Raw genomic sequence first — 26,775 nt, forward strand, 5'->3', positions numbered from 1 at the left:
TCCCTCCCAAACCATTTGTGATGAAACTGTGACCCCAGCTTGGTCTTGACTTTTTTCATGTGTGCCCTTCGAACTGATGCATTGCTGCACGCTGCGTCTTCTCACCTTGCAATTATGTCAGATAATTGATTGAGTGAACATCAGGCACTTTCATTCTGATACCGGATAGTTATTGACTGAAACACAGAACCAGTCGTAACGAGGGCTTAGAAGAAAAATCTATTGCTCTATTTTGAACTCAACACTGGATGGCAGAGTAATGCACTACATGTGATCTACAACACGACAAGCCGTAAACAAAGCATCATATTTAAATTATGTGTTTTTGGCATGTGTACCTGTAGATACACATAATATGCATACTCCTGCCATGTAGTGTTGGGCTCAGACGTCTTTCGAGTCACGAGGTATGGTGATGCACATGGGCATCGGATCCATTGTTAGATTGTTGTTCTCCGCAGTTTGGTTCAGACGTGTCTCAGTGAGCTCTGGTTAGATGCTGCGTGGTGTTCTTGCCATGCCCTCGGATCCAGTCCTTGTCGGTTGACTCTTTAATCGCACCTACTTTTCGGTCTCCACCATTGAGTATCTCTTTGATGCTGTCCCATAGTTGATGATCTCCACTGTTCCGGGCTCAACCCCTCCGGCCTGCACCATTTTGACATCCAAGAATGTCCACGATATGGAAAGGACTCCATTTGGATTCAGCCCTGCTTGCCATGCAAAGTTCCCAAGGACAGAGCTTCACTAGGTTTGTAAGCTGTTTGTCCCCCGAACAGCGAGAGGACTCCTTTGCTTCATGCCCCATGTTCCACAACAAAAAGGTTCTTCGGAATCGACAGGTGCATTACATCGGTTTGGCTTCCCTGGCTCATCGCTGGGAGGAGGAAGATACTTTGGATTTCTTCAGGGTCTGAGAGGAGGAAGAAGATTTCCATCTGCCGGGTGTGTCGGCATCAAGATAGATGAGGCGTTCTCACACGAAAGCATTGACTCAGAGGCCGAAGCAGACCAGCCCCCACCAGTCCAGCGACCAAGAACAAAGGATGCATTGAGTACCTCTCTCCTGCAAACCACCCACCTTAAGGAAGCACCAACTTCAAGCTCCCATGCCTTATCGGAGACTTCCAGTCCACCACTGCCTCAGTGCAATGGGAAGCAAAAAGGTTTCCGTGCTGTATCCAACACCCTCCTTGAATCCTTGCTTGTCGAAATCGACTGCCACCTTGGCATTGGATCCGAAGGCACCCTCTCAGACACCGTGTGAGTCTGGACAGTCGGCTAAAGACTTGGAAGCGAGACACTCCAAACCAAAGAACTCGGAGCTGAGAGGCACCGAACTGTAGCCCACTTCGGCGACCTCTGGTTATTGACCGTCCTCCGCTCCTTTCAGTCCGCTCTCCATATCTGAGTCCCCTGCTGCCTCTGAGGATCTTGACCAGCCAATTTTACAAAGGCTTCAACAATAGCTGTAAGTCAGGCAGCAACATATCCACATTCAGCCTGACACTGGTGGAATACTGGCTAAGCCTCCAACGCCACCTAAGGACGACATTCCTCATAAGAGGAAGTTGACTTTTGAGTAGGTCACCTTCTGTTCCTTCCTGTTCTCCTCTTTCTCCCCCTAGCCTTAAATCTTGTGCTGCCTGTAGACCTGCAGTCACACTCACCACAGGGTTCCTTATACTTGGGGAGAGGGGCAGCCTGACCTCTCCTTATGACCCACCCTAACATCCCCATGTCCCGACCATTGGAACAGCTACGGTGTGGATCTCTCAGCTGACACTGACTCATACCCTGCAATGGCCTCACCCCTAGACGATACCAACTCATACCATGATGTCTTACACAGAGCAGCCGCCTTTCACAAGGTGAAGCTGCATGTCCAGCACGAGGAAGAAGACTTTCTCATGGAGACCCTTTCTTCTACACAGTGGTCCCACCAGGACCTTCAGATGCTAAAAGGAACGCTGAAGCCTGCTGGTTACATCTTCAAAGAGCCTGTGAAAGCACAAGTAGTCACGCTTCGGGTGGACAAAGCGTTCAAGGCTTCTCCCTCTGACCCACCCAACATCATGGGTCAATTACTCCCCTGATTCCTTAGTTGTCCATGCGGCTAGTGAATGGACAAACACACAGGGCATAAGGGATGCTTCCCCTCTGGACTGGGAGAGTGAGAAGATAGACACTGGTGGCAAACATGTTGCTGCACAATCTGCCATCCATTGGCGCATCACCAATTCTATAGGACTTCTCTCCCGGTACGAATGGGCTCACTGGGATAAGATGGAAGACCCCATCCAACATCTCCCAGAACAATATCGAAAGAGGGAGCAGGAGTTGGTGGCAGAAGGGAATCTCATTTCCAGCACCAGCATCTTCTGTGCCCTAGATGCTGCGGACACACCTGCTTTTGGCATAAATACCAGCAGACTTCTCAGCCACCATGCCTGGCTGCGGATTTCCTGTTTTAAGCCGGGGATTCAACAACACTTTCTGAATGTGCACTTGGATGGGGGACATCTCTTTGGTGTCCAAGTTGATGAGATGCTAGAAAACATCAAGAAAGTCACAGAAGTGGTCAAAGCTATAGGGGCCTCCAAACACCAACTTCCTTTTGCTGCTCCCAGTTCCGTGGTGCAGCAGAACCCCTCCCCCCCTTGAGGACTTCCACCAAATTCTCCAGACAACAGCAGCAGACTCCCTCAGGAGATTCCTAAGGGGAGGCTATAAGAAACATAATGGCACCGGAATGGACAAGGGCACAGCCTCAGGAGGGGCTGCCACTCCAAAACAGAGATGCTCTTGCCCTTCCCTCGGACCATACAACCCATACAATACAAAACCGCATTTCTGGTGGCAATAACATTGGCCAGGAGAGTTTGTGAGTTGCAGGCTCTCTCGTTGCACTACTTTATTTCTTGACAAACTGGTCCTCCAGACATGTGCCTTTTTCTTCTCGAAGGTAGACACCTGTTTCCATGTAAGCCAGACAATCACCTTGCTACCTTTTTTTTCCCCGCCTCATCCTTCTAAGGAAGAGGAAAGACTCCACCATCTGGATCTAAAAAGAGCATCGTTCTACCTTGACTGCATAATAGAATTCTGGATGGATGACCAACTCTTCGTAGGGTACATGTAGGCCAAGAAAGGGAAGGCTGTGCAGAAACGAACCATCTCAGATGGACTGTGCACTGCCTAAAAATCTGCTACAGTTAGGCCAAAAAGTAACTACCTGAGTGCTTGAGTGCTCATTCTACCAGAGCCAAAGCTGCGACCGCTGCATTAGCTTGCGGAGTTCCAGTCCTGGACATTTGTCAGCTGCAAAGTGAGCTACACTACACACGTTTGTGAAGCACTTCTGCCTGCACAGTCAGGTCTGCTGGGATGGGCATTTTGCCAGTTCGGTCCTGCAGGACTTTCTGGTCTAGGTTGATTTCCCAGACCCGCGTCTGGGGAGGCATTGCTTGAGTATCTATTCTAAGGTTAGGAATCTGTGGCTACAAGTCTCTATCAGATGACCAAGTTACTTACCTTCGGTGACACATTATCTGGTAGAGACTCTAGCCACATATTCCTTACTGGCCCTCCCTGCTCTGCGACCTGATTAAGGAATGAGAGCTTTCCCTTACAAAGAGCCCTACCAACTCGCACCATTGGTCAGACTGCATCGTGGCTCCATGCTTCTTACATGAAGTGTCCTGAAAATTAACTGACTTCAGCGCACCAGGTGGCACCTAAATGTATCGCGTATGCAACTTTCAACTCAGATGACGCCAATGCGGAGCCAAGCAAAGCCTCCTTCCAGCAAGCAGGGATACTGCTCAAAGAAAATTCTGGATCCTGTGTGACACCTGGAGATAATTCTAATGTAAGGAATCTGCGACTAAATAATCTCTACCGGATAAGGAGTTACCAAAAGTAAGCAACTTGTTCTTCAGTACTGGTTTGGGGTGATGCTCTTTCAAGTGCTTCACCTGGTTGTCATCAGTCTTTCTAAAGCATTAATAAGGGCTAGAGAAAAGAGCAGGCATGTGCCAAGGTGGAGATCGAAGTAATCTTCTTGATACTGCCCTTTAGTGGCCTGAGATATAAGGTAATGCCTTCAGGCAGCCACAGTGCCACCACTCTATGATTTCATGTGAAGAGCATGTGTCTAAAACAAAGGTCCCAGTTTTGGAAGAAAAAACGAAGGCATGCAATCCTCCAGGAATTGTTCTGACTAGATTTTATGAGCCTGGAGTCTTTGGAAAGTCCAGGTGACAGCACCTCTGGAGAACCAGCTCCAAACAGCTGTAAAGGCCCAAGGCTGAGAGGAACCAGGAAATGGACTTGAAATAAAATAAAGGATAAAAATTACTACAGCTACATTGCACTGCAGCTTCAGAGTAGAGAATCAGCCTTTTATAAAGGCAGACAGGAAACAGGAAGTAGGGTATAAAAAATAATTCACATAACTGGTCTCCATGCTAGTCTGGAAAAAACAACACAGAAGAACTGAGTTTACCTGGATTGGGTAGAAGTAAATCTGAAAATTAGGATTGGTGAGAATTTCAATAGGCTGCCTGTAAAAGGTACCTACAGGTCTTTAAGGGAGAAGTAGTCTTTCTTCCATTTCTTTTAAGAAAAGCAGAACATCATAAGAGAAACCCTACCCCACCCTGTAAGAGCCAGAACCAACAGAGCCCCAAGGCATGGCGTCCTCAGTGAAAAATCCAACTCTGTGTGCTAACAGATGATGACCTGTAAGAAAGAAGCACCCGAGCTCTAGGACCAACAGGCTAAGTGGAGTTGAGCAGCGTACGCCTTCCCACTGCAGCTTAATGGCCTGTACTCACCACTGGCCTCAAAAAACCATGATCCACTTCACAAGACCATCATTCCCTGAAAATGTCGCTCATAGACAGGTACAAGTGTAACAGCCTAACCTAGAAATGTCCTTAGCTTGCACAACAAAAAATGCAAGCCCTCATCCCTACCATCAACAAAATGGCAGTTCTTAGAAAGACCCAATAGCACCCCTTGCTGACAGAAAGCCTCATGGAGATTCTAAAAATAGTCTTCTTGTCCTAACTCAAGTGTTTATTTCTTTATCACCAGCCTTCAGCCACTGAAATGTAGTCATTGCACTTTAACTGTCTGTGGAAGCTGTCCTCCGTTTCCATCTTGTGCCATGTTAAGCCATGATCATCCAAAAGGGATCCCATTGATTTCAGTACTCAGGCTCCCTCAAACACAGCCCTACTATTGTACACATGCTACACCCACATACACATGCATTTGACAAACACTCAGGATGCCAACACACTGTTTGGGGCATAGACAACAGCAAAACTTTACACAAGAAGGGCTGTAGGACACACTCCTAGTAACACAGATGAAGATCTGGTCACACTATCAAATTTCGAAACATATAGCGTGGTTCAGCACTCAATTTCACAGTTGGATAATCAAGTAGCATGGGTTATAGTCCATAGTCCACAAATAAAGAAAGCAAAGTGAAAATCTTCTCAGTAAATCATTGTGAGAGTCATTCTTCCTTGGAAAATATATTCTCTATTCATAAGTTGTCCTTAAAAACACAGCATGCAACTGATAGCCGACGCATTTCGTCCCCCTGGGACTTCTTCAATGCTTAGCTCACGGGTGGTGTTTTCAGCATGTTCTCCAGGTTGTGTTTCCTAGTTTGGATACAGTGATGTATTCAATAAATTGGAGTATGGTTGCTCCAAGTCGTATTGGCGTGATGTCCAGTTCCCCGGCTATCAGTTGCAAGCTCTTTTTTTAAGGACAACTTAAAAACACTTTCCATACCAGGTGTGTATTAGGGCACCATATAGTACGGCATTATAGCAAAGTTAATTGTGCCGATCAGGCTTAAACCAATTTTAACATGATTAAAGGGGGAAGTACTAGGTGTGAGTCGAAACAGGAGTTTTGACTCCTGTTTGCAAGTACTAGGTGTGAGTCAAAACAGGAGTTGCATGTCTAATATGAGCTTTTATTTTCGATCTTTTTCTGTACCCTATTTTTGCTGGCTTTAAAGCTCTGTGCTTTTTACCTCTGCTACACAGGAGTAAAGTGCCTTTGTTTCCCCCCCTTTAATCAGGTTGGTATTGGGTTAAGTCTGATTGGCATAATTAACTTTGCTATAAGGCCATACTATATGGTGCCAAAATACACCCCGGGTATGGAAAATTAAATGCCACCTTTGGACAGTGGCAATGCAAAGATGACTTCAAACCTACCCTGTGTAGCCTAACAGCAGTAGCTTGAACCCTACTGCAAAGATCTTTCAAAACCACCCTTTTGACAGGTAGTAAAACATGATTTAAAATAATAAATCACCCTGAAGTCACCCCGAAGCACACCCTACCTTGCTGCATTCAAGGCAGTGTGCATGATATTTAAGAGTGACTGGCCCCAAAATGGCATTGTCATTGGTCAGGCTGTAACTGGCACATAGGAAATGTCAAAGTATAGATGATGCACTTTAATCTGTTGTCAGGATCCATTAAAATACTTTTTTTTATATTTAGTAAACATCCAATTTACTAATTTATTAAATATATTGGAAATGTAACTTTTAGACAGTTACCTTAACCCTATTTGAAGCTGCTCAAGGCTAATTTGCATTTGTTCTCCAGCAACTGCCCAGCCTGAACTTGGCCTGAATAAGGTGTTAAAGAGATGTGGAACTGCTCCTAAGATGCAACCAGTTATGGTGGACCCAGGAATTTCATTAACTTGAAAGGGGATGTGCCCTTTCACAAGTAAATGTAAAGGTAGACCTGAAAGAAGCAGCTTTTGTCCCTCTGGTCAGGTTGACATTAACGCCGATGGGAGGGAAGCTGGTTTAGACCTGGTTGTAGAGGAGACTGCTAATTTCCTTATTCACATCTCGGAGTTGAAACACAGTCTCTTCACAAGGGGGCAAGGGTTTTTCCCATCTTGACTTTCAGAGTGAGGGGCACTGTGGGATTGGTTGCGCTAGGGCAAACAATACATGCAGAAAAAGTGAGTAGGACTGCCTCCGGCAACATTTACCCTATTGCTTAGGGAGTGCCTATTTTTCACCCTAACTCAGTAGCTAGAGCCAACCATAATGTGGCGCTCCAAGTAACCGTCTTTGATACAGTTTCTGAACCTTATGAAGATCAGAAGCGGACTAGACCTGATGTCTGTCACCTTGGAGGAGCCCTGAAAGACTGCATGTGCTCCTTGTACCTTGTACGAATGACAAAGAAGTGGACTCCAAAATTCAGTTGGCTGATCTGTGTGGCTACAGAGAAACAACAAGCTCTATCATGAAACACCCAGCTAACTAGTGGCAATTGGACCAGGAATGGACTTTGCTGTTGGCCCCTGCTTGACATCCTGCGAGTCTCTAAGGGCCTTACCCTGAAGTCCTGGTGACCTAAAAGTGCACTTGTTGTTGTTTAGGTACCAGAGGAAAGTCTAGAAACTTTTGAAAACTTTTCCACCAGAGCTTCAGCAGGATCCATCAGAAAAAGTATTCGACCAACCATTCCACATCTCTGGATTGGATTTCAGCTTCATCCCACTCAGAGATCCTCGCCCCTCCATAAAAACGAGTCCCATTCTGTGTTGGCACTTAGAAGAAATTTCATTGCTTTTCTTCAAAGTGACACATTTCCTTTATGATTAGTACCCAAAATAAATTTGGAACTTTTTGACTTCCAGACTTTCACTAGAAGCAATCCTCCAGGTATATCCAACTTGGCCTTCATTGCAGTTGGCCTGAAATTGTGCCTAGGAGCGAGTCTACCACTTCCGTAGACTACCATTGACGCTTAATGCTGTTTGGTACTATATCTACTTAAGATTCATATCTCTGGTTTCCCATATTGAATTTTGTCACGCTGATGTAATTTTGTTTATTACATTTTACTCTGTTTTTCTAATTTTGTTTGCGATTTGTATTGCATGGTGTTTTGACGTTATTACTGTTTTAGTACTGCATAATAATTTAGACATTGATCTAAGTTAAACCTGTCTGCTTTGTGCCATAGCTACCAGGTGGTGTGAGCTCAGGTTAATTTACTAACTTTGAGGATCCATGCTGGCAAGGAATGTTATTATTCCTTGAAGTATGCAGTCTGATATTAATCTACTTTCTTACATTCATGTTTAGAGTTAAACCCAGGACTTTGTTTTGCAGTACCACTTGGTGATTTAACTTGAAAGTAAAAATCCCTTTCTAAATTGACAGAGAAAATAGACTTTTTAGATTTTTAACTGAGCTTTGTTTTTTATGTCATTTTTGATTTTTCCTAAATTCACTCTTACACTACGTTTTTTCACCTAAAGTTCTGGAGAACATGGGGGTGGATCTGGCTAACGTGCAGAAAAGTTCTGGAGAACATGAGGGTGGATCTGGCTAACGTGGAGAGTCTTAGCATGCCAGGGTAAAGGGGCATGTGCAAGCAGCAGGTGATAAAGCTGAACAGGGAGTCTAACAAGGATTACCACATAGCGCTCAGAACCTGAGAGGAGGTCTGTCGGCTACAGTCCACATCCGAAGAGAAGGAGGATGAAGTTGAAGAAACTGAAGATAATATTGAGGAGGCTCCAGTGTTAGAGGGGAGTTCTCCCCTAGGAGCATCATCATCTGCATTGTTCAGAGAAGGGAACAGTATGTTCTCTCATAGTTTGTCTCCATTAAAGATGGAGGACAAGCAGAGCATGCCTTAAAGTTGCAGCAGGCCGACCTTGCCCTTTAGGTGGAAAAGTTGGCTTTGGCTGCTGGGGAGAATTAGTTGGCCTTGGCTGCTGATAAAACCACTGCAACCCTTGCACTGAAGGAGAAGAAGGTGGCCCTAGAAGAGTAGGCAGCCTTCTTTGTCCACAGGCTCAGCCAGTGCAAGATGGACTTTGGGTCTCAAAGGGCATCCGAGTACAGTGATGGTGGCAGTAATTCAGAATTGCATAGGAGAGGTAAACTGAGACCACATTCCAAAAGATCTTGATAAGTAGTTTGCAGTTTCTGAGGTAGCCTTGTGTATCCCTAAAGCCCCAGAGATGAACTGGGGGGTTAGCCTGTGGAAGTACATGGAGGGGAGTACACATTTGGCCTTAGATACAGCAGACCAGATTAAGTATACCCTCATGAAAGAGGTCCTCACATGCACATTTTGTCCGACCCTAGATAAGTATCCCTTGAAGGTCCAGGATGCCCAGAAACAGTCACACCAGTCTTGGGAGCATTTTGTAGACTTATACAGTAAGACACTGGATTGTTAAGTGCAGAGAGTAAAGTAAAAGATTATAATGGGCTATATAACGTAATTATGCAGGTGTACATCTTCAGTAATTTCGGTTGAGAGTTGCACCACCACCGGATAGGCATCAAACTCACTGTTCCTAGAGAGCGGGGGAAGGAAGTAGACTTCTGGCTTAGCACCAGTGTGTCTCCAAGAAGGTTCCAGGGATTTACCAAAAGCAGAAAATTAAAAGTGAGAACCCCTTCGGGGCCCCAGACGTCTGACCTGGGGGAATGAGTCCTCACCTTACCCTTTTCCCCACAAGCATAGGAAGAGTGGTTTTGATGGGAAGAAGCCCATGGTGCTATATCACCAGACGAGGGCTCTGTTTTATGATTGTCTACAGACCGGGCAAAGGAAGGGAGATGCCTCATGCCCCAGGAAGGTACTCGCTAATGGGCACTTCACATGAGTGGTAACTATAGCACCATGGCGAGGTTATTACCAGGGAAGGGGGTAGAGCATGCCCTAGAGTCCCTTGGTTGGGAAGTGGACTTAAAATGTAGGCTGGTGATCCTGCAGAGTTCTAGGAAGAAATTCCAAAGAGCCTCATAAGTGGGGTCCAGGTCACTGCTCTGAGGGATACCTGTGCCAGGATGACCCTGGTGGTGTAAAGGCTGGTCTCCTGTAGGAAGCTGGCTCTTTATGTCATAAATCAATAATCTGCTATACCATGTAAAGAGTTCAGGGGTTCACTTATAAGTGGAAATGGGCTTGCTCTAGCAAATCAGTGTAGAGAGCCCAGTGTTATTCTATAGAGATCGGTCTCTGCGAAAAGAGACTGCAGACTCTGACGGAAGGCCAATCAGGCTTAACCACCGGAGGGGCTCATGCCTTGCGATGCTTGGGGACATAGGGACACCTTTGGTCCTCTTCTCCACAACCCGGGTGCGACGGATGCAGAGGTGGCTTTAGGAGTCTGGTTTTTTTACCAGGAGTAATCGCGGTAGAGGGGGCCTGTGTGCAGAGGCTGCAGGTGTCGTCGAAGGGTCCACAAGGGACAAAACCACGATGTACTCTAGCTCTGGAGGGCTGGGGGACCTTGTTGACACCATTGGCCCACTTCAACGCGGACCAGGGGCAACAAGTGCAGTGGTGGCTTCAGGTGTGGGGTTTTGAAGGGTTCCGGATGCCTCAGAGTCTTTGCTGCGGAGTTTCAGCAGGATGCTGGGGGAACAGATTCACTGTTCACGGGAGGTATTGGGTCATTATCGAAGGCAGGCAGTCCTCCCAACAGCTGCAGGACGAGTCGACTTTGGCTCAATTTTCGACGAGAGAGGCAGACAGGGCGGAATGGTTGATACCAGGTCCGCTGGTTCTTCTCTCCTCTTTGCTTTTGTGGCTCTTTGGTGTCCTTTCTCTTCTTAAGTCGTCAGGATGTGCTTCTCTGGTCCCATAAATACTGAATTTAGAGGCATTAGGGGAGTGTAGAGTAGTAGCCAATGGGCTACTGATGCTTGGCTTCACTATATGACAACTTCCTGTGGGATGTGGGCATACTCCTGTCCCAGAATTCCTTTGTATGCCATCACAAAGATAGCTATTTCTGGAAAACGATATCCACCTCCCAAAGGGGTGGTACTAGCCTGGAGGTGGCATGCCTACCTGACTAACTAATTTCCCTGCCTGTCCAGGTGCCTAGGGGGTCATGGACGGGGGTGGGGGGGCTTTCTCTCCTGTGAGGTGAGCCAGATTAGCTTTCTAAAGGCAGCTGCTCTTTGAAGCTTGCCGGCGTAGAAGGCTAATTAGCAGGCCATGCTGTGGGAGGGGGTTTTATACCCTCTTCCTGGACAGGCTTTTGTTCTGGGCCTCCTGAGAGCAGAGGTTCTCTCCCTAGGAGGTCAGAACAGTGTTTCAGGTGGCAGGCTGGCAGAAACCAGTCAGGGAGCACACCAGAGGCTGGTAGGTTTTCAGGGGGCACCTCTAACATGCCATCTGGGTGCATGTATTGGTAAATCCATCACTTACATCAGTGTGGGTTTATCAATGCAAGATGTTTGATCTCAAACCCCCCTATTTTCAGGTAAGCCATCCTGTAGCTGGGGAGCTCATTTTCACAAGTGTCCAGCATAGGTTTTAAAATGGCTTCCCTCTCCTCTTCCACTGGCAGTAATATGACTGACCAGTACAGGGGCATATGTGCTCGTGCAGATATGCCCTCACATGTAATATTCAACACCCTGCCTTATGGCTGTCAGGCCTGCTGTAGGGGTGACTTCTAACTATCATATGCAATGTTAGGGCACATGCCACACAAAGATGTGTGACATGCCGTGTTTTCACTTTAATCCGCACCAAAATACGCAGCCTGCAATGGCAGCCTTGCATGTGCTTGGTGAGGGGTCCCTTATGGTTGCACAATTTGTGCTGCTGCCCATAGGAGCACTCCTTAGTACTTCATACCCTAGGTACCGGGGTACCATTTGCTAGGGACTTACAGAGGTGATAAAGGTTTTACCAATTTGGGAAACAATTGTACAGATTTGGGAAATAGCTCTGGAACTGGGGACCTGGTTAGGAGAAACCCAGTGCACTTCCAGTCGAAGTCACATCAGTTACCAGGCGAAACGTGGGGGTGACCATGTCAAAAAGGGCTACTTTCCTACATCTTTCCAGAACATTATCTGCAGGGAGAAGTCTATTGGGTGAAAAATGTCCATGGTGGACTCTGACTGCCATGTAGCCATTGTCTCTTTAGAATGGGAGGGGGTACTTGCCCAAAGAAGGGTAACCGTCTGTCCTCAAATGAACATAGCCTGCACACTTGGCAGTGAACTGCCACCAGCGAGAAAAAAAATCTGGAAGGAGTGGACTCCCAGAGTGCCCCAACATCGCATATCTCTGGAGTTACCTTGTCTAAACAGAGTGTAGGGAGGCCCCAGAGAAGGGTGAGGGGTAGGAGATGGGTGTCATCCACAGTTGGAGGACCAGAAGGACAGGGGTTATCTGCACTGACAAGAGAGGACCCCAAGACTGGCACTAATGAGACCACTTCTGGCCTACATGTGCTGCTTGCACCCTGAAAGGGACAGGAGACAGGAGCTCTGGACCAGGCCAACCTTTGCATGGCACAGTGTGCATCATCCTTGAAGGGGCCTGTCTCCATTCTAGAAGTCCTGGACTGACAGGCACCATTTCAGTCTCAGGGTATAGACCTTGCCCATAAGAGTAATTCTCAGGATGTCCCCCCCCCCCCCCCAAAAAAGGTGGAAATAAGTGTGGAAGGAGTGTGTCGGCAACCTGAAGTGGTAGACCCCCCACTCTTTAGAAACCTTTGAGGCCCAATGCATTTTCGTAACAAGTAGACACCTCCTTGCCTGCTCAACAGCTGGAAGTGAGGCTTTCCTGAAGGCACTTCAGTGCTGATACAGACTCCCAGCACCGAAAGAGCATTTGGTACTTGTACCTATGTCGGTTACCAAAATGTCTTCAGCTTGATCTCGACCAATGCGCTACGAAATTACTAAAGTGCAACCAGTTTTAATAGACCCAGAATCCAACAACTTGCCTCTACCAGGGTGTACACACCAGCAGATGCTGAGTTTTCTTTTTTGGCTCTGATTCAGATGAAAGGTCAACCCAGGATGTAGATGATGGTGATGTATTTCTCCCCCTTCACTACATAGATGATGCCTTTGACATGGCTTTGCAAGAGGCCAGTGGGCCTGACACCTCTGAGGCAGGACTGGCTTCCCCATTTGAATTACCAATGGAAGAAAGCCCCTGATTTGCAGTGGCAGTCCACAGGGCAGCTTAGCTTCTGGATTTGCAGCTGGCCTCAGTCGAGACCAAAATAAATGGCCTGACATACATTTTGTAGTCTGAGCCATCTGCTTCTGAACCTTTGCTGCCTTTTTATTAAGGCCTTCACCAGAGACCTTGATCACCACTCGGTAAAAGCGCTGTCCGTGCCTACCTGTAAATAGTCAGGTGGGCAGTCTCCACAGGCGGGATTCTGGCAGTTCGGATTTTTTTGTTTTACAAAACCTCCTCCTGCAAACAGCTTTATAAGCCTCAACCAGTAAATGATTTACACTTCATTCCCCACAACTTCTCCAGTGTCTGTCAAGCGTATGTTTTCCTCCAACAGTCTGCCATTATTGTTGGTTAATGCTGTGTGCTTACTGGGTCGTTACATACCCTGAAAGACATAGCGGTCCCAGAAGATCTTGGGGCCTCTTAGAACAAACGATCACTTTGGGCCGATGGGTGTTGCAAAATGTTCAAGAGGGCTGTTCTGTATCTTCTTTTTGCCCTGGCAAAAAAAAAAACCACACACATACACGAGTAACAATCCTTGGAGTGTAACAATCGCACCTCCTGCAGTACAAGGAACAGGTGCTCTTCTGAGAGTTGTTGTGGTGTGTGTGTGTGTGTATATATATATACACCACAGCAAATCTCAGAAGAGCACCTGTTCCTTGTGTTGCAGGAGGTGCGATTATTACACTCCAAGGGTTATTACTCTTGCTCTTTCCTTGGGCCTAAGGAGGACAGGAGTCTCAGTTCTATTTTAGATCTTTGGCCTCTAAATACCTTCCTTGGAGCTATCCTGGATACCATGGCTTCCTGTCCTCTTAGCCCCCTGCATCTTTCTTGTCAGCTATGCCAGGTGGCACATACGGGCTTTGCAGTGGAATCCGAAGTTCTAATGTGCCAATCAACAAGGAAACTGGACAGTTCTTCTCTATAGCTGGGAGGTGGCAGCTCACAATCTCTAGTGGAGGTTACTTAAATGCAGTTGATCCAGTGACAGGCCTCTCTCTCTCTAATCCCCCCCCCCACACAGAAGCTGACAAAGAGTAATGGACACATCCATGCTGGCTTGTGAAGGTCATATGGGTGATGGAGATCAGAGGACTCTGGTCTCCGGTGACTCCATATTAGACTGTTAGAGTTGTGGGCGATTTGTTTGGTGGTGTAAGCCTCCCTGCCACCCATCAACGCTGCAGGTTCTAATGGACAACACCACTGCCATGTGGTATTGCCACAAGCAGGACAGAGTGAGTTCCTAAGCCATGCATATACCAGGAGGCTGTGTCCCTGTGGAGTTGGTTGGAACCAAAAGGAACTTTCCTGATCTCAAACTACCTGGCAGGGTCCCTGAATGCTGGAGCGAATGATCTGAGCAGATGGCCTCTGGGAGATCACAAGTGGCGTCTACATCCCGAGGGGGGTGTATTGCATCTTCCAGTACTGGGAAGAACCCTGCCTAGATCTTTTTGACACATTGTAAAACATTTTGCATGTTGAAGATCACATAGAATTTTTTTTTTAATGTGTATTCTGGGTGGAATGGAACACTGCACTAATGTATGTCTTTCTGTCTCTGCCTCTCCTACCCCCGGTAAAGATGATGACTGGGCACAAGTCATCTTAGTGGTTCCGGCTTGGGCCAGCAGCGTATAGTACCCAGAACTTCTGGGCTTGTGCCTCTCTTCTTCGATCAGGCTACCACTCGGACAGGATCTACTGTTGCAGCAACAGAGCAGGATCCACCAACCGAATCTGCACAATTTACACCTACATGCATGCATATTAATCAGCTGCAATTGACTGCTTTTAAACTGCCACCTGAGGCGGTGGATGTCATTCTAGCCTGTAGGTGTATTTCAATGAAATCCGCTTATGCTGGGCACTGGTGTGGCGCTCGTCGTACAGAACCCGCACACAGGCAAAGATGTTGGATGTTCTTTTGTTGGTTTCATCTATGGTTGAGCAAGGTTTTGGAGTGGGTACCATTAAGGTTTATTTGTCGGCCTTTATGTCTTTTTACATTTACCGGACCAATCGTCCTTGTTAAAGTCACCTGTTTTGATGAGTTTTATTAAAGGTGTGACGCGCATATTCTCGCCCAAACGGTACATATCTTTGACATCTGCCAATCTACGACTTGGGTGTCTGTGCACATGTTCAAGAAGAACTCCTGCCTCGACAGCTGAGTCCAGCGGGAGGGGAATGTTACACACTTTTTTGAAGGACTTGGGGACCTGGGGAGTTATTGCTTTGGTATCAGTTCTAAAGTGAGGAATCTGCGGTTCAAAGTATCCATCCGAAGAACAAGTTACTTACCTTCGGTAATGCTCTTTATGGTGGATACTCTTATCTAATCACAGGTTCCTCACTGCCTTCCCACCTCCCCGTTCAGTAGTGTTGCCTCTTTTTAGCAACTAAAAAGGTCTGAAGTTAGTATTCAGCACACTGGTACCAGCAATTGTTCGTGCTCTACCTCTGAGGGTGCAGGAAGGGAAAAACAAGAAACTCCTGTGAGCATGCTGAGCTGGCACTCGATCCCTCCTGGGGAGGTCCGAAGCTAACGCAGAGCCATGCTGCATGCAGGAACACTGTTTGAAAAAGATTTCTGAATCTAGCCTGGTACCTGGAGAGTATTCTAAGGTGAGGAATCTGCAGTTAGATACCCACGAGAAAGAGAGTTATTAAAGGTAAGTAACTTATTTGTCTGAACAAAATGATAATGTATGTGCAATTTAATGACTGTTGAAGGTTTGCATGCCGAGAATGCATCGTTTATTTTAAAGAAACAATAATGTGGCAAGGATTCATGAATATGGCAATGAATTGTTGACAGTTTAACCCACTCTGGAATTTATTATATGAATAATGCAATGTTTGTATGTTTAATTGTGCTTGTATGTTTAGAAATTGTGACAGTCACATATGTCTTTCTTAAAACAGTGCAAATTCGACAAAATAACCACCAGGCTCTGTAATATGTAATGTACCCTGGGGGTGCAGCAGTGCCTGTACCCCCAGGTAGTATTACAGAAGGGGTTGCAGACACTTGAACAGACCCCAATGTTAAAGCGCTGGCACTAGCCTAACGGGGGAGTTCCCTCATTTGCATGGCCCTATGCAATTGAGGAAAACCCTTTGCCTCTGTGCCCTCACCGTATTCTGGACCTGTGCAAGGCAAACGGGGTTGTTAGGTGGTGCACTGACTGTGCTCTACAAAGAAGTGGCGCAAGTCTGTGCATTCACAAATGCCCTTCTCTGTAGGGGGGGATGGAGACCCATGGACCCATTCCCTCTCATGACCCAGCCTTCTGCATTGAGCTGCACTCACTCTGTGGTCACGCCTGCAGGGGTTTGCTTCTCAAATGAAAGTACAGGGTGGTTGCTTTTTCATTGTGAAGGACGGACCTATTGCTTGAGTCAACAAGCCTGTCTTTCACTAATGCGCTGGCCCAAGAACAGCGTGAGTTCACAGCTGCCCTGTGGATAGCGCATTATAAGTAAGAGGGTATACCCTATCCCTCTTTGTTCCTGATGCAACTAGTTAAAGGTGTGCCCTTAATGTAATACAATCCCCGAATGATAAAAACCTCTCAATAGACATTAAATTCAGCATTTTTTTTCTCCCAAAAACATAAGCAGACACCAGTTAAAATCTAAAAATGCAATATTTTGGGTTGATGTTTACCTGTTAATGCTTTGGAGTACGTGTTTTCTGGATCTAGGTGCAATGGTCAGAGTTGGAGTGAAAGAAGTAGCCCCCTATTTAGGTCCCCAAGTAAATCAGATCCCCAACATTTGGAAAACGGGCAGCCTAGGAATCACCAGTCAATCAGAAAAGAGCCCATAAGAACAGACTCCATAAACCCAGAAGCCAGTAGAAAAGAAGAGCCAGCAAGGACCACAGAGCCTGCTCCTCTCTCCCATATATAGTCTTTGGCTTTCAACTGGTAGGTCAGCAGATATATTATATTAATAAAAGCCAATTTGACTACCCGGGCAGTACAAGTTTTAAAATCGGTTAAAACAATAAATCGTATTCACTCCAGGGCAGACATGCCCCTAAATACAGCATTTAGAATATACTTGGTATAATGATTGGGAGAAGAAAATCTACCTGGCTACTCGGACATTTGCCCTTCAGCTTCTGAAAACCGTACGCCTTACACATTTATGAAGCCAAATACGATCATGATGTTCCATTGAATTCCTAATTCTTTCTTCCATTTTAAAAATCATGCTTCACAGTGGAGGCCTATGCAGGTAGACTATGTTTCATTTCACTTAGTGCAGCAGGATTCTTAATCCCATTTCAAAATAATGAATGCAGGCTACACAGTGGAGGCCTGTGCAGGTGGATGATGTTTCAATTTACTTACCATCACAGGGCCAGGCGTGACTATAGAAAGGACATTCAATTACATATTCAAAAAATCGTCATTCTTGACAGGGACTGCCAAAGCATGTAATTTAACATGGATCTCTTAGCTTCAACATAATTTGTACTTCATTTGGTTTCTTCCAGAATTGACCCCACCCCTAACTAATTCAAAACCAAATCTTGTGTTTTAAAACATTGTATAACTTGATGTAAATTTGCATGAATCAGAAGCACTTCTCTTTAATATGTGATACATGTAATCAATTTATGTGTATATAGACTATATCAATCCTCATTGTTACGTATAATAATGCAAGTCTATGCATTAGCATGACTACAGGGAGTTCATTTTGATTACTTGTCATGCGGCCTGAAAAGAAAGTCAATTATATAAAAACACCTGCACCTGCTTTGGACACAAACTAACTTTGCCATAGCTATGTACTGCTAATAATGTGTCAATCACTTTGAAATTATCTACAAAACTTGCATACTTCATTGTAAGTTTCATGTAGAGTTGTTAATACTGGTTCAACGTTTTTCGAAATCAGCCATCAAAAAACGTTTTTCCCCATAGGCCAACCAATTAGTAGGCCAATTAATTTAAGTATAACTATAGATTTACTGTTGTTGACTATGTAACATAGATGCAGGGCTTGTGTGTTCAAAACTAGAGAACATAATTTTGATCCAACAAAAGATTTCAGGAGCACACAACAGAAGGTGAGCGCTGCACTACTGAGGTCTAGCTTTAAGGTAATTTGGGGAAATTATTTATATTCAAGTGTAACTGTTTTGTAGCATTCCACAAACCAATTACTTGACGCGTCTGTGTATTGTGAGCCTTAATTAAGAGGTAATGTTTTCTTTCTCTGGTTTAGTATTTAGTTTCCTTTTTGATGACAAATGTGGGTACAACAAAGAACGCCTTATGCTGAATAAACGGCGAGACACTGTGGAGAGCGTGGCTGGATTTCCGCTTTTACTTGGAGCTGAAAGAATCCAAGTTGGATGTTATATGTGTCTTGACTACCTCATTGGAGACACTGGAATTACAAAAGGAAGACATTTCTGGGCATTCCATGTTGATTCATCTTCTTACTTGGTAAAAGTTGGAGTTACATCCGATACTAAGTTACAAGAATGGCTTCATAATCCTCGTGATATCAGCAGTCCAAGGTAAACTCAAAATCTTCTCTAAAAAGGGCGCAGATGTTTATAAAATATCTACTTAACCAAGGGACAAGACTCTTATTTTTTTTTTTTTTTTAATCCACTTGTCTTATTTGGTTAAGCGCAGTGAAGTGACAAATGATGGTAGCGTTGTGATTATATCATAGCTTTGATAAGACCCACTCATATTATGGGATAGTTTGGATTCTTGCAAGACGTTGATTGTGCCACCTTGCTGCTAAATAAACCAGGGCTCTGTTTATGTGAGCTCTTTTAATATTTGCACACAATATGCAGGCCCAGTTTATGTTTTGGTTCTGTTTAGCCCAGTTTTCTGATGACAGTACCAGCACTTTTACAAATGCAAGAATTCTGATTGTACCAGAGTTCTTGATATGCCAATGTTCTTTCTGTGGCTGTACTTTTTAAAAAATGTCTTTTTATTAGTCACAGCTGTTTGCCCAGAAATAGGGCTATATAAAATTTTGCATTAATGACATGCATGTACATATGGATCTGAAAGAGATCGTATTTATAGATTCCTTACCTTAGAATTACCCCAGGCGTCAGAATGGATCTGGAGAAAGTTTTTCGTAGCTGTACCCCTGCACGTCTGTAGGTGGCGTTGGTCGACTCTGCGTCCGTCGTCTGCGTCGTGGGTGCCAGGATGACGTCACGGTGTCCACTTAGACGCCGCCCCTGCGCGCTAACTTCAGTTCTTTCTTTCTCCGTGCCAACCAGCGCAGATCCGGAGAGTGCGTGCCCCTGAGTCACTTTTTGACAAACACTTTTTTCACTTTTGTCGACATCTTTTTGAGTCTTCGACTCCAGGTTCACGAGGGATGTCCAGCCATCGGCCCGGTTTCAAGCCTTGTGACTCCTGTTACGAGTCGATGTCGGTCACCGATCCGCACCTCGTGTGTCTCTGTGTCGTGGAGCGCGACCACAACCCAAAGTCGTGCACCGACTGCCGGGCCCTGAACCCGAAGTCTTTGCGGGAGCGGTCGCGAAAGCTTTTGGAGGCTCGGCAGTCCGCTCCGCGCTGTTCTTGGTCGCGGGACTGGTCGTGGAGCCACCACCATTCGTCCTCGAATTCTTCACACTCCTCGGGTAAGTTGAAGCACAAAAAGAAGGCGAAGAAGCATCGTCGCTCTTCGCCTTCTCCCCGTCCATCGACTGATGCGACGTGGGATACGGAGCGACATTGCCCTCCTGCTCCTTCCTCGGAGCCCGCTGGAACTGCTTTGCGCTTCCCTCTTTTTCCCAGAGCCGAAGCGTCCCCTGCCCAGCTTCGTGCATTTTACGACGCGCTGCACAGCATCTTTGGGCAGCCCGACTCCGCAGGCGCACCTTCGGGCACCACAGACTCGGCTGAGGGTCCTGTGTCTTTGATGCCGGCTGCTCCAGTCTCCGCGCCGCAGTATCCCCAAGGATCCAGGCCTGGATCTGGATCAATGCCGGTTGACCTCACGGTACCTTCCTCTGCACCGATTCCAGTGAAGACGTCCCCAACGTCAGTTGCGTCCCCAGTCAGTGTTGACCCCGGCCTCACCCCTGATTTGGACACGGCGCCGGACAGACGTTGACCAACATCGGTGCCGGAGGGTACTTATGTACTGCTGTTCATCCCTTGCATTCTCGACCGCCCTGAGTGGCAGCCAGAGGCTGGTGAGGAGAACTGGGGGTCTGTTTACCCTCTAGCAGACCAACTTGAGGAGCCGGACTGGCGAGAGGAGTATGGTGATGCCAGTGGTCTGGATACCTTCACAGACCTTGGTATGCTTTCTCCCTCCTCTGTAGCTTCCTACGCTGTGGTGTTGCCTAGGGCAGCTGAGGCCTTGGGCCTCGAGCTTCCTATGGTGGCTATCAGGACTAACCTCCTATCTGAGGTGCTTCAGCCGACAGCAGCCTCTTTGGAGCCCCTGCTGCCTTTTAATGAGGCTCTCTCTGACATCCTTCCTGGCACTTGGTCCAAGCCCAATACAGATGCTCCTGTGGACAGGATGATTGCCCGAAGCCACTGCCTGGCCCCATTGTGACCCACTTTTCCTCTCCCAACACCCTTCCCCTGAGAGCTTGGTGGTCCAAGCCTCATCCTCTAATGGCCCATTCCCTACTGCTCCCCCTGATAGGGAATTCAAGAAGCTGGACCATCTTAGGACTGCGGTTGGTGAACACTGCATGTCTTTTGGGCCGTTATACACACACGATGTGGGATACAGTCGCACAAGTGCTGCCACAGTGCCCGCAGGAGGCCCGGCCCTATGCTCACCTGCACTGTTGCGGGTCGAGATGCAGCTAAGTTCACCATCCTGTGTGGGCTTAATACAGCTGACTCGCTGGGTAGGACGGTTTCCACGTCGGTAGCCCTGAGGCGCTACACCTGGCTGAGAACATCTGGCTCCTCTGGGGATGTCCAATCCACACTTTTGGACATGCCCTTTGATGGCCGTCGCCGGTTTGGTGACAAGGCGGACAACGCACTCGAGCGCTTTAAGCACTCTAGGGCCACGGCCAGATCCTTGGGCCTGGCAGCAACTTCTCGCCCTATGCAGTCTGCCTTTCGCCCCTTTTGTGGCTATGGAATGGGTGCTCCACCACGTTCCACCAAGAGCCACAGGGCCATGCAAGCTACCCAGCCTATGCATGGCCAGGGACGTGAGACCCAGTGCCGCGGGTCTGGTGGCCAGCGGGCAAGCCAGTCCACCAATGCCCCCCCCTGCAGCAGCCTCCAAACCTTCCTAGTCCGACTTTTCAGGGCCACCAGTTACCAGTGGGCGGAAGGATCTGCCATCACCTCCTCCAATGGCACAAAATCACGTCTGACAGGTGGGTTTTGCAGATAGTCCGAAGGGGCTACTCCCTCCCTTTCGAGACTGCCCCTCCCTCCATGCCACCAACACTCCATCGCATGTCGGAGGATCACTTGGCCCTTCTCCGCCAGGAAGTTACGGCTCTCTTAGCCAAGGGAGCTATCGAATGAGTGCCTGTGCCAGAAGTAGATCGTGGTTGCTACTCCCACTACCTCCTGGTACCCAAGAAGGACAAAGGCCTGCATCCTATCTTATTCCTCAGGGACGTCAACCACTTCCTCTCGAAGGAGAATTTCAAAATGTTAACCATGGCTCAGGTCCTGTCTGCCCTCGACCCTGGAGACTGGATGATAGCGTTGGACTTGCAGGACGCTTATTTTCACATCCCTGTCTTGCCTGCCCACCAGCGTTACCTACGGTTCACGGTAGACCATGAGCATTTTCAGTTTAACGTGCTCCCAATTGGCCTTACCAGTGCCCCCGGGTGTTCACGAAAGTGATAGCAGTGGTCGCAGCTCATCTGCGCAGATCAGGGGTTCCAGTCTTCCCTTATCTCGACGACTGGCTGTTGAAGGAGGGCTCGCCCCAGGTTGTCGTCTCCCACCTCCAGGCTACGGCAGACCTCCTGCATTCGCTGGGGTTCACTATCAACGTGCCAGAGTCGCTCCTGATTCCCTCTCAGAAACTCCTTTTCATCGGAGCAGTTCTAGATACAGTGCAGTTTCGGGCTTATACTCCCGAGCAGCGAGTCTGGGATATTCGGCTATGATACTGATGTTTCAGCCTCTATCCCGGATTTCTGTGAGAAAGACTCTGAGGCTGCTGGACCTCATAGCATCCTGCTGGTACATCATGCCAGATGGCATATGCAGGCTCTACAGTGGGCCCTGAAGTTCAAGTGGGCGTTGCATCAGGGCAAGCTTGCCGATGTCGTCCAGATCTCGGAGGGGACTGTGAGTCAGTTGTAGTGGTGGCTAACAAACCAAGATTGGGTCAACGACAGATTCCTCTCCCTTCCCCAACCAGAGTTCACAGTGGTGACGCTCCTGGGATGGGGTGGCCACATGGCAGAGGTGGAGATCAGAGGCCTCTGGTCTCTGGCGGAGTCTGGGCTCCACATCAACTTTTTGGAGCTCCGGGTGATCTCTCTTGTACTGAAGGTATTCCTTCCTTCTGTCAAAGAAAGAGAAGTGCAGGTGTTTACGGACAACACCACCGCCATGTAGTACTGCAACAAGTAGGGCGGGGCAGGGTTGTGGACCCTATGTCAAGAGGCTCTTCGCCTCTGGACATGGCTGGAACATCAGAGCATATCCCTGGTGGTTCAACACCTGGCGTGTTCCCTGAACGCCAAGGCGGACAAACTCAGCCGTCAGTGCATGATGGATCACGAATGGCATCTTCACTCGGAGGTGTGGTGTAAGATCTCTTTCAGCAGTTGGGAGAGCCTTGGTTAGATCTATTCGCCACCGAAGAGAATTCGGGATGTCAGCAGTTCTGCACGTTGGAGTTTCCAAGGCGGCACTTGCTCTGCGATGCCTTTCATCGCAAGTGGAAGTGCGTCTTCCTGTACCACTTCTACCCAGAGTGCTGAAGAAGATCAAGCTTGACCGGGCCCAAGTCATTCTTGTGGCTCTGGACTGGGCACGAAGAGTCTGGTAACCCGAGCTCTTGAGAATGGCCATTGACCCTCCAATCAGACTACCTCTTCGGGAGGATCTTCTGTTGCAGCAGCAGGGGACAGTCCTCCACCCGAACCTGTCCTGCCTCCACCTCCTTCTGTGGAGATTGAGCGGTGACAGTTGACAGCTTTCGACCTTCCTCCCGAAGTCTGTAAGTCATCTTGACAGCCAGGCGTCCCTCCACTAAAATGGTATACGCTTGTAGAAGGAACAAATTTGTTGCATCTTGCGGATCCCCTTTCTGCCCCTCTTTCTGAGGTTCTTCTCTTCATTCTTGCTTTGACCCAGCAGGGCTCTGCTCTGGGCACCTTTAAAGGCTATCTATCGGCCATTTTGGCCTTTCTTCGCCTTCCTGGTCAGCCTTCTCTTTTCAAGTCCCCTATTGTTAACAGATTTCTTAAGGGCATTACTCATCTCTTTCCTCCTTCTCCCTTTGTAATGCCCCAGTGGGACTTGAATCTTGTCCTCACTTATCTTATGTGTGCTCCCTTTGAGCCACTACAGAATTGTCCTCTTAGTCTTCTTACTGTAAAGACTGCTTTCCTGCTTGCCATCACCTTTGCTCGCAGAGTGAGTGAGCTTCAGGCTCTGTCTTTCACGCCTCCCTTTCTTGCTCTCCATCCAGACAAAGTGGCCCTTCGTGCTAGGCCCTCTTTCCTACCCAAAGTGGTTACCTCTTTCCACGTAGGTCAGACCATCACATTGCCTACCTTCTTCCCGCCCACACCCTTCCACAGAGGAGGAGGGACTCCACCGTCTGGACCCAAAATCTGCGTTTTCTTTCTACACTGGCCCCACTAACGACTTCCGGGTGGATGATCAACTCTTCGGGGGTAATGTGGGCACCAAGAAAGTTTGGTCAGTGCACAAATTTACCATCTCTCGATGGGTTGTCGTGTGCATCAAGATCTGCTATCCTTTGGCAAAAAAGGAACCTCCAGTAGGAATGCGCGCCCAGTCTACCAGGGCGACGGCAGCCACTACTGCTTTGTGACGTGGAGTTCTGTTGGTTCACATCTGCCAGACAGCCACGTCGGCATCCCTGCACACATTTACGAAACATTACCGCCTGGACAGCCAAGTCCAGGGAGACCGCTTTTTCGGCTGTTCTGTTATCCAGGACTTCCTGGTGTGAACTTAGTTCGCTGACTCACCTCCAGGATTGGTATTGTTGGGGTATCTATTGTAAGGTAAGGAATCTATAACTACGGTCTCTTTCAGATGAACAAGTTACTTACCTTCGGTAACGATGTATCTGTAAGAGTCCTATGTAGTGAAAGATTCCTTACCGCTCCACCCATCCTCCCCATTCTGCAAACTGACTTCTAGGGATAGGGACTCCCTTACAGGGCCCTAGTTATGTGCACCAGTGGTCAGTGTCTTGCATGGCTCTGCGCTTCTGGCGTGGAAAGTTTTGTCGGAACTGACATCAGCGCGCAGGGGCGGCATCTAAGTAGACGCCGCAAAGTCGTCCTGGCGACCACAACGCTGACAATGGACACAGTCGACGGACACCACCTACCGATGCGCAGGGTTACTGCTCCGAAACAATTTCTCCGGATCCAGTCTGACGCCTGGGGGTAATTCTAAGGTAAGGAATCTATAACTAGATACGTCTCTCACATATACATCATTACCGAAGGTAAGTAACTTGTTCTTCTCCGCCAGTGCGCAGTACAACGTTAACAATAACAGACAATGGTACAGTCACTGTGCAGTTTCAGCATCTTCAATGATACATTACAAGAAAATCGGTCTTACTTCTCCCTCCATACTCCCCTGCAGTTCAGTGTAACTTGTCACTCAACTTGTTAGCCATTCATGCCCCGCAACTCTGTTTCTGAGGGACTCTATAGCTCCCCCTATCCTACATTCCATTGCTCACTCTGATACCCCACGACTTCTGCCGTCCCCGTATTCCCCAAGACTTGCCCTTGTGTGACTCTGTGGCCTGGGATTGTGTATCCTGTTCATCATTTCCATCCCGACCCGTGTGCATGCTTTCCAGTAGAGTGGGCCAGATTTCTAGGTCCTCCTGCAACTTGTCGTCCCTACTATTAAGCTCCATATGTACCTCCGTGACAATGGCCCACTCTTCCACATCGCTGCACCACAGTGTAATTGAGGGGGACCCTTGTACCCAGCCACTCTATGGCTACCCTCCTTTTAGCCAGAACTAAAGCTAGCTGTAGGAACCTCTAACTCATTTTGCCTTCTCTGGGTTGTTTAATAATAATAAGGAGACACACCTGAGATGATTGCTCTGTTGTCAATGCAGTCACCTCCCTCATCTTCGCTACCACCTGTAGCCAATAATTATGCACCTTAGGACACTCTCATGCCATATGCAAGAAAGAAGCTCCTTCTCCCCTACATCTGGGACAGTCTGACCGGGTACATCATGCTAAGCTTGATCTGTGCTAAGTACGTGCGATGCACATAACAAAAAATGAGGCAATTTAATTCTGCCATTGCGCGAGACCTTCTTTACCAGTTCACAGGTAGCGCTCCATTGCATATCAGTGAGTGGTGCCACTAGTTCCTACTCCCTATGTTCGCCGTGCCGCAAGCTCAGTCCAAACTCTATCTTGAGTGTCTTATCGATGTGTCACCATGTGTCTCATCTACCCCTTTGTTCTCATTAGTTACAGGTTTTCCGTCAATTGGGGCGTGTTGGGGAATTCTGTCCAGATTTCCTGCCCCATGCTCACCAGTTTAGTATATTGCTATCCCGTCCCACCCCTGCAAATACCTCCTGCTCATACGTGAAGGTGAAAAATGTCTCTCCTGGGTACAGATCACCCAGCGTCTCACATCCCCCCTCCCTCCAATCCACTACAAACATGCCTTCCCCCAATACTGCTAAATGGGAGCAGCATCTAGCTCCCTAGTGAAGGGCCAGTCATTCCCACACCCCTGCCACCTTTCGGATCAAATAGGGGGCTGCCAGACGGTGTACGCGATCCACGCATGAGCTGAGCCATCAAGGAGTACATGCCTTAGGTGCCGTGCAGCAGTCTTGTCTCCCAATTATTGTCCCTAGACACCAAACTTGCAGCATGTTGCAGTTTGGATGCATAATAGAAAAGTTCTTGGTCCGGAAGGCCCATGCCAAACAGGTTTCGCCTGAGGTGCGCAAGTGCCACCCGGCTTCTCCTCCTCCCAACCCACACACGGGAAATCTAGCTGTCCAGTGTCTTGAACAGACTACATGGCAGTGTGGAAGCTAAGTTTAGATAACAGTGGTGGCATCCATTTTGTATAATTTAACATTGTGATAATTCAATGATGATGGGAATTATATACAATATATGAATTGCTTGATCTCATGTGACAGTCTTAAATAAAAGTTTGCACTTTGCTTTTAGTAAGTTGCCTGCAACGCAACACATTACAAGGCTTGCACAAAGAGTACATTTCCATGTTACTGCATTCTGCCTTCTAGCAACAGGCCCTGTAGGCCTTAAAAGTGTATTGCATTTGGGCGTAAATGTAATAGTTAACTGTCTGGCTTTAGATACAGGGGACTTGTCACGTGCACATAGGGTGATTTCCAACGTATTCTTGTGCAAAGATGTACTGTAAGTTTACGAGCACAAAATGTTTCTTCGCCACCTATCGGGACATGAGGACCTAGACATGACCTGTTACGCAGACAAATTATAATAAAATGTTGTGGTCTGTGTCTA

The 26,775-nt window shown here is 47.5% G+C and overlaps 1 protein-coding gene across 2 annotated transcripts in view; it reads left to right on the forward strand.

Annotated features, from left to right (window-relative positions):
* Window positions 1-26,775, forward strand: part of TRIM36 (tripartite motif containing 36) — a 640,592-nt gene that overhangs the window by 581,637 nt on the left and 32,180 nt on the right. For both annotated transcript variants that reach the window (XM_085632625.1, XM_085632626.1), the window contains exon 9: window positions 18,300-18,597. In XM_085632625.1, the coding sequence (XP_085488751.1) occupies window positions 18,300-18,597 (298 nt within the window). The remainder of the gene's footprint in view (window positions 1-18,299; window positions 18,598-26,775) is intronic.

This window comes from Triturus cristatus, chromosome 2_1, assembly GCF_964204655.1.
Source record: "Triturus cristatus chromosome 2_1, aTriCri1.1, whole genome shotgun sequence".
NCBI lineage: Eukaryota > Metazoa > Chordata > Amphibia > Caudata > Salamandridae > Triturus > Triturus cristatus.